Source organism: Vombatus ursinus, unplaced genomic scaffold, assembly GCF_900497805.2.
Source record: "Vombatus ursinus unplaced genomic scaffold, bare-nosed wombat genome assembly UNPS02014909.1, whole genome shotgun sequence".
NCBI classification, from domain to species: Eukaryota; Metazoa; Chordata; class Mammalia; order Diprotodontia; family Vombatidae; genus Vombatus; species Vombatus ursinus.
Window position 1 is genome coordinate 640,782 of NW_020954687.1, and position 13,416 is coordinate 654,197.

Below are 13,416 nucleotides of genomic sequence, written 5' to 3' on the forward strand. Positions count from 1 at the left end.
TCAGCTCAAGTGTCACCTCTATAGAAAGCCCAACCTGATTTCCCCCAGTTGTTAAGGGCTTTTTTTTTCCCTGGAAGTTACTTTATATTTCATTTTCTCTCTCTATCTGTATCTCCAGCACTGGTGCAGTGCCTAGCATAGAACGGTGCTCAACTGTTTATATAGGGCTGTCAGATCCTTCATCTTGGGATGCCAGTTCCCTTAGAAAACGGCAAACCCAATTTTTAAAAAATTCCATGTTTGGTAAAATCACACAAGAAGAGAGTTCATAATTTCATGGTCTCCCCAGAATTTCAATCCTTGGGTGCATCTGGCAACAGTAGCTGTACTCAAGCCCCCCCCCCCCCCCCCCCCCCACCCCAGCAGTACATCAAAGAACATGGACTTTCTCCCAGGAATCAGACAGGGTGAGGCTCTTTATAGCACCCGCCTTGTAAGTCAACATCCGATGCTGGCTAGACAGCTTGCCAGATGTGGAACACAGGCTAGAGAGGCCAAGAACACTCAAGGACCCTAAGAAGTGCTACCTTTCATGTCTTCTGAAGAAGAAGAAATGAAAAAGGGGAAGTTGGGTCCTCTATGGTGAGGTTTAAGCTTTTCCTGAGTTTGAATCACCATTAAACCCCACTCTCTGCCCGCGCTGGGGCAAGATCTCTGACAAGGAGTCTATCAGTCAGAAACGTGTACTCCAGCCAGGAAAAACCAAGCCTCTGCTCTCGTCCAAGGGTTGTGGGGGCATTTCCTGGGAGCAGCGGCCAGGGTGCTGTGGCCAAACTGCTCTGGTACCACGAGGCCTTCTTGAGCTCTTTCTGTCCCTTACCTTACCTTACCTTACACTGCTGCAAGCAAGAGTTGGGTGAACACTTAACAAAAACCAACCCGTGCCATCTAGCCGTACATGCTGTGGGATTCTGATCACTGCTCTTCACTCTCATGTACAGATTGGACAAGCCCATTTCTTAGTTTTATTTTTTCATCTTCTTGATTCATTTTAAAATCAGTTCACTTTTCCAAATCTTTAGCCTCTAGACATTTCAGGGAGGGCAGTAACTCAATAGGTTTCCTGTTAACTCCACAATAAACTAAGACAGCACATGCTTCAGCTTTCAGCTGCAGGATTTGTTTCACTGGGAATGAGGTTATTACCTCCAGCACCTTTTAAAAGCATCATCTAATTAAACCAGGCTTAGCTGTAACAGAAGAGAGGTTTACTCAGTCCTCCAGCCATCAAAGATCCTTGTTCCTAGACAGTAATGGCTGAGACTCCAGTGCGCTGCCTAGTCTACTGGAGAGCACCTCAGCTTTGGATTCAGGACAAAAGGGCCTCACAGCACTCATGGTCTCAGCTCTCAATTTGCTACATGACCTTGCTGAAAACATCACTTATGTCTGGGCCTCAGCCTCTCTGAAATATAGAGTGAGAAAGTAGCCGGAGGATGAGTCACCAACAGGATGACACTGAAAGCGTACAGAACCAACTGGGCAGTGGAGAGGGTGGCCAAAGCAAGAATCAATCCTCGGCAATGTGGATAATCAGGAGATATTTGCTCAACATTTCATTTTTCCATTTTAGGCAAACAGCAGACAAAGATTTCTGAGGCTTATCCTCCACCCCTCCCATTGATCTGAGGCCTCCTCCTCCTCTCCCCCACAACCTCACCTGGGCCACCTTTTCCAATTTAGACTTGACATCTGCCAGCTCCCGCTGAGCCTCCTGCAGTTTGGTTTTCAGCTTCTGGTTTTCCGTCAGGGCACTCTCATAGAGCTTGGGGAAGAAAAAGGGAGCATCTGGTCACCCACTCATTAGCATTGTTGGGAGGAGAAGGGGCAGCGGAACCCTGATTCCACTAGCAGAGCCAACTCCAGATGAGAAAATTCTCTCCCCCAATGCAAACCAACACCTTCTCTGAGATGTGCAACTTTGGGAAGGGCCAAGGGCCCTCACAGGGTCTTGCCCAGCATCACAGAGCAAGCTTGTGTCAGAGCAGCACTTCAACCTGGGTCTTGACACCAAGGCCTGGTCTCTTGTCCACTAGGCCATGTTGTCTCTGGCAGAAATACACAGGAGAGAATGAAATACTCCAAGTGACAGCAAAGATGGAGGTTTTTTCTTTTTTGAAGGTAATAAGAGACCCAGATGATGAACATACAGGAAAGCAAAGATGATGTCCTAACATCAACCAAACATCAATTTTTTTTTTAAAGTACACTGCCTGGCACATAGTAAGTACTCCTTCCTTCCTTCCTTTTTTCCAGAGGCAGCTAACAAAAAAATCAATTCTGAAGAAAAATCTTTCTTTTGCTTCTTTCTAGAACATTTGAATCTCCTAGTACAAATAACCCTTATATGCCCACACTAAAGAGAATGATTCAGAACCAGCCTCATGGGTATGTGTATTCCAGCCAAGGGTTAAAAGGAAAATATCACTTTGCTCTGCTATAGTATTTTTAACAAAACAGCTTATCTTTGGGCTTCAAGTACCTGAAGAAGAAGTCATTTAAACTGCTTTGGGACTGGGAAATATACCACTGGAACCCAAGTGAACCGGAGAGAAAGTGAGTTCAAACCCTGCTCTCACTTGGTTGGATATAAACACCACCCAGTGGCATTTCTGCTGCTTTTCATCATAAAAGTAAGGATACTCACATAACAGCACTTTTCCTCACACCTGAGCTTTACCATAACCCCAAGAGGGAAGGATGGGGGTGGGGGTGAGAAGATAGGGAGGGAGGTACTATTAACTCCCATTTTACAGATGAAGAGGTGGGGGCAGACAGCTAGAGGGTCCCCTAGCTGGGAAGGATCTGAGAGGGGTTCCTAGCTCCAAGTTCAGCCTCTGCCCAGTAGGCCACGCTACTTCTTTCATACTCCTTAGAAAACATTTAAGCTTGTGCAAAACATCAGGGCCAAGTGAGGGACTTCAGGACACTACGCTCAGGGTATTAATTTTACACATGCCTGGTTTCCCTTCCTTCCAATTCTTTTCTTTTCTTTTTTTTTTTTGTGAAGACAATTGGGGTTAAGTGACTTCCACAGCTATTAAGTGTCAAGTGGTGTCTGGTCTGAGGCCAGATTTGAACTCAGATCCTCTTGACTCCAGGCCCAGTGCTCTATCCACTGCACCACCTAGCTGCCCCCTTCCTTCCAATTCTTGACACTTTTTGATTCCTCATCCCAACTGACATCCTGTGAGATCTGACACCAGAGCACACGCTATAATGGAAAAGGTTTAGACAGGGACCGTGTACATTTGATATAGAGCTGAATAGGACCAATGAAGGCACCTGGAAATTACTCTTTATGACCTGACCCTTCTCTTCAAGCTCACCTAGATTTCACTTGAGAGGCTCAATTCTCATAACCCAAGGAGGAAAGTGATTGAAAAAGAGCCTACTTTTCTATAATCCCTTTGGCAGTCCTCTTCTACTCGACTTGTCAAAGAAGCTATCCGGGCCTCCCGGCGGGCCTTTGCTGAAGCCCGGTCACTATAGGTATCAGTGGTGGTGTGGCTACTGCCTTCTGATTCCAACCTATAGAGAAACAAAAGCAAAGGCACAACTTGATTCTGAGAACAAAGAAAAGAAAAGAGTGGGGAATGGGGTGTTGTTGTTTAAAGGCTGCCTGTTACTCCTCTGAGGAACACTTAAAAGCACTGGCCAGAAACAACACAAACCATTTCTCCCTTTAATCTCTCACTGTGAGCATTCCACAGCCCTCACAGCAAAGCTTCATGAGCTTATTTGGGGAGGGGGGTGGTGTAGCAGATTGCCAAATGTGGAGCCTACTTGGTTTGGAGCTGTGCACTAAACTTGAATCTTCAGGGCTTTTCAAATTAGTTTAAGTTTGAGTTGCTTCCCACACTAGAGAGAGCTTTAAAAGGAAAAGTTTTTTTTGGATGTCGGTGACTCTTGCAAAATCTGATTCCAGTGAAGTGTCAATGAAACAGAAACATATGTACTTGGAGATCTGGACTGGGGGTTTCAGGGTGTGGAGCTTGGCAGAAGGCTGCCACGCTGCTGAGTAAGCTGCTCCATAGGTTTGTTTGAACTACGAACATTTAGGGATGCTACCTGATCACAAACACAGCTGTCCCTCTTACTCTATATTGCATGTGTAGGCTGTTACGCTGGAGCGACACCCTCTAGCAACCCAGTAATAACATCCAGAGACTCAGGGTGTGTTAGGGGTGGTGTTGACTTTCTGTTCCTAGCGTCTCTGGTCAGTTCAAGCCCAGCGAAGGAATGTTAGAAGCAAGAACAGCTATAACACCTGGGAACGGAGATCCTACTATTCTGATGTACAACCTTCACCTTGTTCCTTAATAAAAGTGTTCACACCCACCCCAAACTAAAAAGTGTCCAACTGTTTAAAATGCTGGGGGGAAAAAAACCCAACACAACCAGACCCAACCACTAGCCTCACAAAGCTCAACACCAAATGGCTCCGTCTCGGGAAGGAGTACAGCTGTGTCAAGTGTGTATATTTGGGGATTGTCACAGTTGGGAGGAGGAGTTGAGAAAAAGCTAGAAAAGGTAGTTGAGGACTTCAGGAAGAGACTGCCAGGGGAGGCAAGGATCTATGATGCCATTTTAAACCATAATGTTCCTTTGGGATTATAAGAGAGTCAACAAAAAATTATCTCATAAAATAGCCACTTCCCTACCAGATGAGTAGTAAAGAGTGTTGATTTTATTTGGCTTATTCCCTGTTAGTACCTCATAGGAGGGTAGACTGGTGTATCTTAAAAAAAATTTGCAAGGCAGGGAATTATACCCCACTTTTTCTGAATTCAGTGACCAACTATGGAAAAGAAACAGCTTTTCCTTGAGGTAGACTATTGATATATCTTTTTCCTGAAACACTGGGAAACCTGAGCTCTCCCAGATCCCCTCTTCCTTATGGCCTGAGATGTTTGCTTCTTAATGCTACTACTCTCTCCAACCCCCCCATCCCCATCCTGAGATCAATGTTGAACCTTTAGATATTAGATTCATTCAACTAAACATTATCAGGAAAGGAATTTTTTTTTACTTCTTTCCATGATTCTCTAGCAACTCAAAATGTAGCTTCCAAAATTTATAGCCAATTATCATGCGTAAAGTACTATGCTAGATACTTGGGGGTGGGGAGGTGGGGGCAGGGTAAATAAAAGGTTGTATAAGAGTCTGTTTTCAAGAAGTTAACAATATACTAGAGAAGATAAGACATAGGGTTACAGGATCCTAGATTTAGAGTTGAGTTTTGAAGGAAACAGGAGAGTCACAGAGGCAAAGGCAGAAGTGAGGTGAAACTACATTCCATACAGAGGAGACAGCCAAGCCTTTCGGCTTGGAGACAAGTTGTCAGGGCAGTCAGTCAGTCAACAAGTATTTATTGAGTGTTTACTATATGCCAGGCACTGTACTAAACATTCTAGTGCTTAGATACAAAGAAACACAAAAACATAGTTCCTGTCCTCAAGAACTCACATTTTAATGAGAAAGACACACACAAAAATTATACAGATATAAAAATTATGTATGTATTCCATTAGATTGAGAGCTCCTTGAGGGCAGGGCTTGTCTTTGGCCTCTTTTTGTATTCCTAGTGCTTAGCACAGTGCCTGAGGGCACACAGTAGGTGCTTAATAAAGGTTTAGTGACTGACACATAAGACATCTACAATGTAACTAGAAGTTAATCTTAGAGGAAGACACCAGCAGTGGAGGTGCGTAGGAAAGGCCTCAAGCAGAAAGTGGGATTTGAGCAGAATCCTGAGAGAGGCCAGGTAAGCGAGGAGTCAGAGGTAAGGAGGGAGAGCATTCCAGGGCACCCGTAGCTGTACTGTAGAGTATGTGGATGGGGGTAAAGTGGAAGCATGCTGGAAAGGCAAAAAGGGGCCACGGTGCGAGGAGCTTTCACTGCCAAATAGAGCATTTTATTGGAGTATGTGACATAGTCAGACTTATGCTTTAGGCTATTAAGGGGCTTTAAAAGCTTACATTTGCCATAGAAAGAAAGGGATGTGGTGCTTTGGGAATATTAATCTGGAGGTAACCTCCACCATATGATTTCTCCATTACTATTCTAGAACTGTTATGCATCAGTGGAAAAAATTTAGGGTCCACAGCCTCAACTAGGTCCTCATTGATACCTGATAATCTTTCTACTAGATTAGATTCTTATCAGCTCCCTTCTTCATTCCCCAAAGTAACTATTCCAAACCTTTCCTTTCCTTCTTTTCCCTACATCTTTATTTCCAACACCCTGGTCTTGCCATACCATTCCAGCAGATGACCTTATCCAGTCCCCCAATTCAACGAGAAGAATGTAGCCATCTGTCTTGAGCTCTCTCAGCTCCCTTTTTCACTCCTTCAAGCTCAGGATCATCATTTACTTTCTCCTTGCTCCCACCAGTCATAGATGAGGTAACCCCAATCCTCACTACAGGTAATCCTGACATCGGTGCCCTCAATTCCTTTCCCTCCAGACTCCTCCAACGCCTTACTCTCATTTTTAACCTCTCCCTTTCCACTTACTCTTGCCTATCCAAGTACAAAAATGAAGCTCACTTCTCCCCAATTCTTAAAAAGTTTTCTCTTCCATTCAGTTACTATCCCATCCTCTACGGTGATTCACTATTAAACTTCTTTTAAAAAGTTGTCCATATCCAATGCCCACCCCCCCCACTCCTCAATCTTTTCAAACTGCTTTCTCAAAGTTCATCAGTGACTTCCCAACCACCAAATCATTTTGTTTCCCAGTCTTTATCCCCCTTAATCTCTCTGCAAGCTTTTGACCTTGTAGATCCTTCCTTCCTATTTTCAGCTCTCCGGGTTGTTCCCCTTTATCTTCACTGCTCCCCGTCTCCTTTACTGGTTCCTCTATTGGCGATTCTTGTATATGGCTCTTCTTCTTCAGCCTGCCCTCAGTCTTCTTACTCTTTTCAATTTACACTTCCCCCTTTGCAATCTCATTTACTCCCACAGCTTCAACTACAACCTCAATGCAAATGACTTTCACATTTTCATTTCCCTTCTTGACTTCTCTTCTGACCTTCTTCAGACACATACCTCTAGCTGTCTACTAGATGTCTCTATTTGGATCCACTAGCACTTTAAATTCAAAATGCCCCAACTGATCATCATCTTTGGCCCCAAAGCAGTAGCTGTCATTAATACCATTACTGAGCCACTCTCTCATGAGTATAATCTGAGAGTCATCTTTGGCTCTTTGACCTTCACTTCTCATATCCAATCAGTTCCCAGGCACTTATTAAATGCCTACTATGTGACACACCTATGCTAGGTGTGGGAGATATAAAACCCAAAACAAAACAGCCTTTGACCTCACGGAGCTTACATTCTATCAGGGGAGACATGTACACGTATAAGTATATAAATATAAGGTAACTGGTGAGGGTAGGGAATGGATGTAAGGCATTTGCAATGAGGGAGATCACAGAAGCCCTCATTGGTGGCTAATCAAAGCCCTCATCAAGGTGGCACTTGAGCTAAGACCCTGAAGTTGCATGTTATAGATTGAGGAAAAGGGAAGGGGGAGGGAGGGAAAGAAGAGGAGAAAGAGAGAGAGAGAGAGAGAAGGGGTGGGGGGAGAGAGGAGATCAGTTAGGAGGCCATTAAACTAGTTCAGCTGAGAATTAATAAAGGCCTGAAATAGAGTAGTGGCAGTAGTAATGAAAAGTGCCAGAAGAGGGAAATATTGCTAAACTGTGTGAAGGAAAAAGATTAAGGCAAATCATTCTCACACATAAGTATTAAGCATGCATATAAAACAGGGAAAATTCTTACCTAGAAAGTCTTTCATGCTAGAGAAAGAGGGAGACAAAAGAAAAAAAAAACGACAATATTAGCAAGGAATGGATTCATTATTTCCATTTATAAAACTGTACCCTTGACAAAAGATTCATCTACTTCATAACTGTAGGTCAGAATACGTCTGAAAATGGCGAACAATTGATTGTTTTTAAAAGTTAGGATGCTAGGCTCTGACGTCAGTGTTCTTTGCAGCATTGACCCCTTGAATTTGGGACTTTCTGAGCAGCCTTCTCTGGCTAGTAGGGTGTTAGACCAAAAGCAAAAAATACCCCACTAGGAATCTAGTAATATTTTTTTACCACTTACTGTTCTACGGTGGCTAGTGGCTGGCCCTGGGTAAATTACTCAAGCTCCTGAAGGGGAGGAACCGACTTGTCTTTCTCTAGATCACTGGGATCTTGTGAGATTAAATGAGTTTTGGGAAGAAAAGTATTCTACATACCCAAGGACAACTGTCAATTATTTGTGGTCATTAAAAACAAGCTTTACAATACTGATAAGGTCTTCCTAAATTATTTGTGATTTTTATTTGGTTATAGCAATTTATGAGTCTCAATTTCCTCTTCCATTACTACTTTTACCAAAGCCCAATCAAGTAAAAAGTTCAAGGGATTTGAATTTCACTTCTTTGTTTACTCTCTTCAGGTGCTACTGAGCAGCAAAATTGTCAAAGATAGGTAAATAAAGGGAGAAGTAAAAGTGCCAGGATAGCCCGAGGGATGTAGACAATCAATCCCTAAATAACTAAGAGTTGGTTCCATTGGAGTGTTGAATCAGACTGCTTCGTTACAGACTTTTAATTTGATTTGATAATCACCAAGCCAATGACATCCTCCCCTCCCTTCTCCTGAAGAAGTCTCTCGCCAACACCAGGAAAACCATATTCCAAGCACATGCAGCATGACAGCTCTCTAGGGTTTTGCCAAAACATATATCCCAAAGCTTGCCTTGAATGACTTAGCAGACTGTCTTTACTAGCTGCTGTGCTCAAAAATTCATCACCTGGTGGTCAGCCTCAGGGTGAGCTTCTTAATGGAGTTAGGATGGTCTTTGTATGATAGATGTAGAGTCTACTTCGGGGTCTATTCTTAAAGCTTTTCCAGCTTGGTAGGACTTGCTGGAGACTGCCTGGCATTGCCTTCCAGGACCCAGGGTCATCCCCATACTACAAGAGGCATTAGACTAGGACTCTGGTGGAGGAGAAAAGAGCTCAAGGCCTACCTAGTGTACTTTGCTGCTTCTACATAGGACTACACACAAACTTTTCTAAACTATTCAAAGAAACACAGACTCTCAGAATAGAAGTGATCTCAGATGCCATCAAGTCTAACCCATTCCTGTATTAAGAATGCCCTCTACAATATTTCTGAATGATTATTTAGCCTTTGCTTGAAAACATCCAATGGAAAAAAACTCATTACCTTCTGAAGCATCTCATCCCACTGTTGGATGGCTCTAATTTTCAAGGGCTTCTTCCTGATTTCAAACCCAAATCTATCTCCTTGAAACTCCACCTACTGTTCTAGTTCGGCCTTCTGGGGCCAAGCAGCACAAATTGAACCCCTCTTTCATATGACAGCCCTTCAAATACCTGAAGAAAGCTATTAGATCCCCCAAGCCTCTTCCACATGATAAACATCCTCAGTTCCTTCAGCTGATCCTTATTCACCAGGACCTCGAGGCTCTTCCTCACCCTGGTCTCTTTTTGGATGCTCTCTGGTTTATCCACATGGTGCCCCAAATGGACCGCACCATTTCAGATACAGTATGGGGAGGACAAGTTCATGGAGCTCTCTGCCAAGATGGGTATTCAACGCCTTCTTGGCTTCCCCTGATCCATTCTTGCTCCACTATGCCCACTTCCTTAGGATGAGTGTGGATCAAGGTCTGCCTACCCTTTCAAGAGCTAAACACCCTTTCAATACACTGACTTTGCTTCTATAACATTGCTACTTCACTTGTAAAGATGTTTTTAGTTTCCCTTTGCAGCTAATCACTCATGTTTTCTGGTAAGATTTCAGCTAAGTCTGTTGTGTTAAGCTTTTTTCACAGAATCTGGCAGTAGCTTCTAGAGTCAAGAAGCAATCTTTTCTTTTCACCAAGACAGGAGAATTAGGAAGGGATTAGCAATTCTCTTGATAGATATTCATTCTTGAAGTTTATGTATCAAAGCAATGCTAATTCTTTCTGCTGACAGCCTTACTAACAAGAATAAATGATTATGACGATATCCTACTTAATTTACCACTGCACAGGTAACATGACAGGGCTATTTGGGTCCTGTAATCACACAGAAGAAAGTCCTTAGACAGACATCAAACCATATAGTGCAGGGGCTATGAGAGGAAGTTATGAGTCACCGATGGGGTTGGTTGGTGTGAAATACAAAGATGACTTGACACAACTATGTAGCAATGAGGGCCAGGCAAATCTGGGTTTCTGGATGAAGAGGCCCCAAAATAATTTTCAATAGATGAGTCAATGTTAGCATGAGGCAGGAGGGCAAAGTGTCAATGAAATAAATTTTGGTATGCCACCACGATTTCTTACTCCAGTGGGTTTATTGTATCAGGCATTTCACAACGGCAGCAGTCAAAATGGCTGTTTGCAAGTCTTCTAATTTTTACCTGCTTTGAGTCACAATGGGTGGTTAATATTCCGAAAAGGGATTAGAAATAGCAGGTTGTGATAATATCTCCTGTCATCAGCTGGTCTTTGATGAACAATTGTGGGAAAATGTTCATGTATGGGATGATCCACAAAACAAGAAAAGACAGAGAAGCAGTTCTATATCAGATACAAGATTAAGACTGAGCATTCAAATCTGTGCTAACAATTCTTTTTTCTTTCTTTCTTTTTTTTTTTGGTGAGGCAATCGGGGTTAAGTGACTTGCCCAAGGTCACACAGTTAGAAAGTGTCAAGTGTCTGAGGCCAAATTTGAACTCAGGTCCTCCTAACTCCAGGGCTGGTGTTCTATCCACTGCATCACTTAGCTCACCCTATGTCATTCTCTTTTATCTAGTCCTTGCCCTGGATTTTTACCCAGCCTCTCCTCTGGACTTCTGTGAACTTCTCAAGAATGTGAACTTGCTTCCTATCGGCCTTTGGTGGTCATTTTTGGTGGGCTCTTGAAGGTCTGCCCAAACCATCAGAAAGGGAGTTGCATTATTTAAAAAGTTGGGGGTCATGTATGTTGGGATTCAAGGTGGGGAGAAGATCAATGATTTAGCACAATGCAAGTATCTGCTTTTCAAGGAAGGCAGAAATTTCATCTTTCTAAAGGGAAAAAAAAATGTCTCTCCATGCTAGGGATGTTTGTCTTAGCCTTTTGTATGGATAGGCCTAAGGAGAATTTACTGCCAGTGTGGGAGGTAGGATAGCCTGACATTGTACAAGGATTTGAGTTCAATTCCTCAGCTTTTGGCAAAATAGCTCAAGTTCACAAAAAGTCAAATGGTACTTCCTGATATTTTTCTTGATGCAAAGTTCCTGAACTTTGCACTTCTTTTTTCTGGACTCCCTCATATTCCAATAAGTTAGGAGTTGATGACAGTTCGATTCAGACAGAAAAGTTAAGGAGGGCAGATGAAATGTCACAAGAGATTTACTTTTAATTTTTCCTTTCTATCTTTTTGAACTGAGAATTTATTCTAGTTCATGGCGTATGCAGACAGTGTCATTCTTTAAATGCCAATCCAGCAATGTGGACTACTGAGAGAACGCCAGGAAGAGACTGATAAAGCAGAGGATGAGAAGAAGCATTCCTACATGGCTCCATGGGGGCAATGTTAATTGGAAATGGTGAGTTAGGAAGCAACATAATAAAGAGAAGTAGACCTCAGCATGGTGAATTTATATCAGTACCTCAAACTCAACATATGGAAAAACAATTTTTAACATTAATTTTTTAAAATTTTGAGTTCCAAATCCTCTCCCTCCTCTCTCCCCCTTTGAAAAACTAAGCAATCTGATGTAGGTTATATATGTGCAGTTATGGAAAACATATTTCCATATTAGTCATGTTGTAAAAGAAAACATGAACAAAAAAAATCCCCCAAAACAAACCAAAAAAAAGTTGAAAAAAAGTATGCCTCAATCTGCATTCAGACTCCATCAGTTACTGCTCTACAGGTGGATAGCATTTTTCATCGTAAGTCCTTTGGAATTATCTTGGATCACTGTATTGCTGAGAACAGCTAAGTCATTCACAGTTGATCATCATATAATGCTGTTACTGTGTCAAATATTCTCCTGGTTCTGCTCATTTTACATTCTTTCAATTCGAGTAAGTCTTTGCAAGTTTTTTGGAGAGCATCCTGCTCATAATTTCTTACAGCACAATAATATTCCATCACAATCATATACCACAACTTGGTTAGCCATTCCTCAATTGATGGGCATCCCCTCAATTTCCATTTTTTTTTGCCACCATAAAAAGAGCTGTAAGTATTTTTGTACATATAGGTCCTTTTCCCTTTTGTTTTTTATCTCTTTGGGATACAGAACTGGTAGTGGTATTGCTAGGTCAAAAGGTATGTATGCACAGTTACAGCCTTTTGGGCATAGTTCCAAATTGTTCTCCAGAATGGTTGAATCAATTCATAACTCCACCAACAGTGCATTAATGTCTCAATTTTTCCACATCCCCTCCAACATTTGACATTTTCCTTTTCTGTCATATTAGCCAATCTGATAGGTATGAGATGGTATCTCTGAACTGTTTAAATTTGCATTTCTCTAATCAATAGTGATTTAGAGCATTTTTTCATGTGGCTATAGATAACTTTGATTTCTTCTTCTGAAAACTGCCTATTCATATCTTTTGGCCACTTATTAATTGGAGAATGACTTAGATTCTTATAAATTTGACTCAGTTCTCTATACATTTGAGAAATGAGGCCTTTATCAGAGACATTTACTGCAAAAATTCTTTCACAGTTATGATTACTATGTATTTCCCTCTGTATATGGGCAATGCAACAAAGTCCTGTACCCACTGCCAGCAAAAGGACCCCTATAATCTTCTGACCAGCTGACCCCTTAAAGTCTGTGGGCTGAGAGTTCTGGGAGCTGTTGCCCATTCATTTGCCCCAAGAGCCTGCTTCTGGCTGAGGTCTGATGCTGCTGGCTTGCCTGGGTCCTGGTTGTGATGGACTGTGCTCCACTCTCAATCTGGTGCAACAGACCTTTCCTTCTGACTCTCTAAGTTGTCTTGGGCTGGAAAATTGTTTCACCCTATCTTTTGATGGGTTCTACCACTCCAGAATTTTTTTTTCAGCCAAAGACAAGATTTATTAAAGATTCGCCATTTATTAGTCAGACTCTTAAGGAATCTCAGCACCTGTGAGCTGTTGGCTAGATTGTAAAAATCTGAGCCCAGAATTTGTTTTGAGGTGTTACGTTAAAGTTGTTTAGAAGGGAATTTGGGAAAGCTCAAGTGAGTCCCTGCCTTTTTTTCCCACCATCTTGGTTCTGCTCCCATCTAAAACTAATAGCATCTTTCCTCCCTTCTGAATTTTCTGTTAGTAGCAGCCTATCATTTATCCAATCCATGACATCCAATGCAGAACTCCTCCCACTGTACCACACTGCTCAAAA

The 13,416-nt window shown here is 42.3% G+C and overlaps 1 protein-coding gene across 3 annotated transcripts in view; it reads right to left on the reverse strand.

Annotated features, from left to right (window-relative positions):
- LOC114029036 (protein phosphatase 1 regulatory subunit 12B-like) overlaps nucleotides 1-13,416 on the reverse strand; it is a 47,020-nt gene that overhangs the window by 17,327 nt on the left and 16,277 nt on the right. For all 3 annotated transcript variants that reach the window (XM_027843389.1, XM_027843388.1, XM_027843390.1), the window contains exons 2-4: nucleotides 7,791-7,807; nucleotides 3,396-3,531; nucleotides 1,661-1,765 (exon numbers count right to left, since the gene is read on the reverse strand). In XM_027843389.1, the coding sequence (XP_027699190.1) occupies nucleotides 1,661-1,765; nucleotides 3,396-3,531; nucleotides 7,791-7,807 (258 nt within the window). The remainder of the gene's footprint in view (nucleotides 1-1,660; nucleotides 1,766-3,395; nucleotides 3,532-7,790; nucleotides 7,808-13,416) is intronic.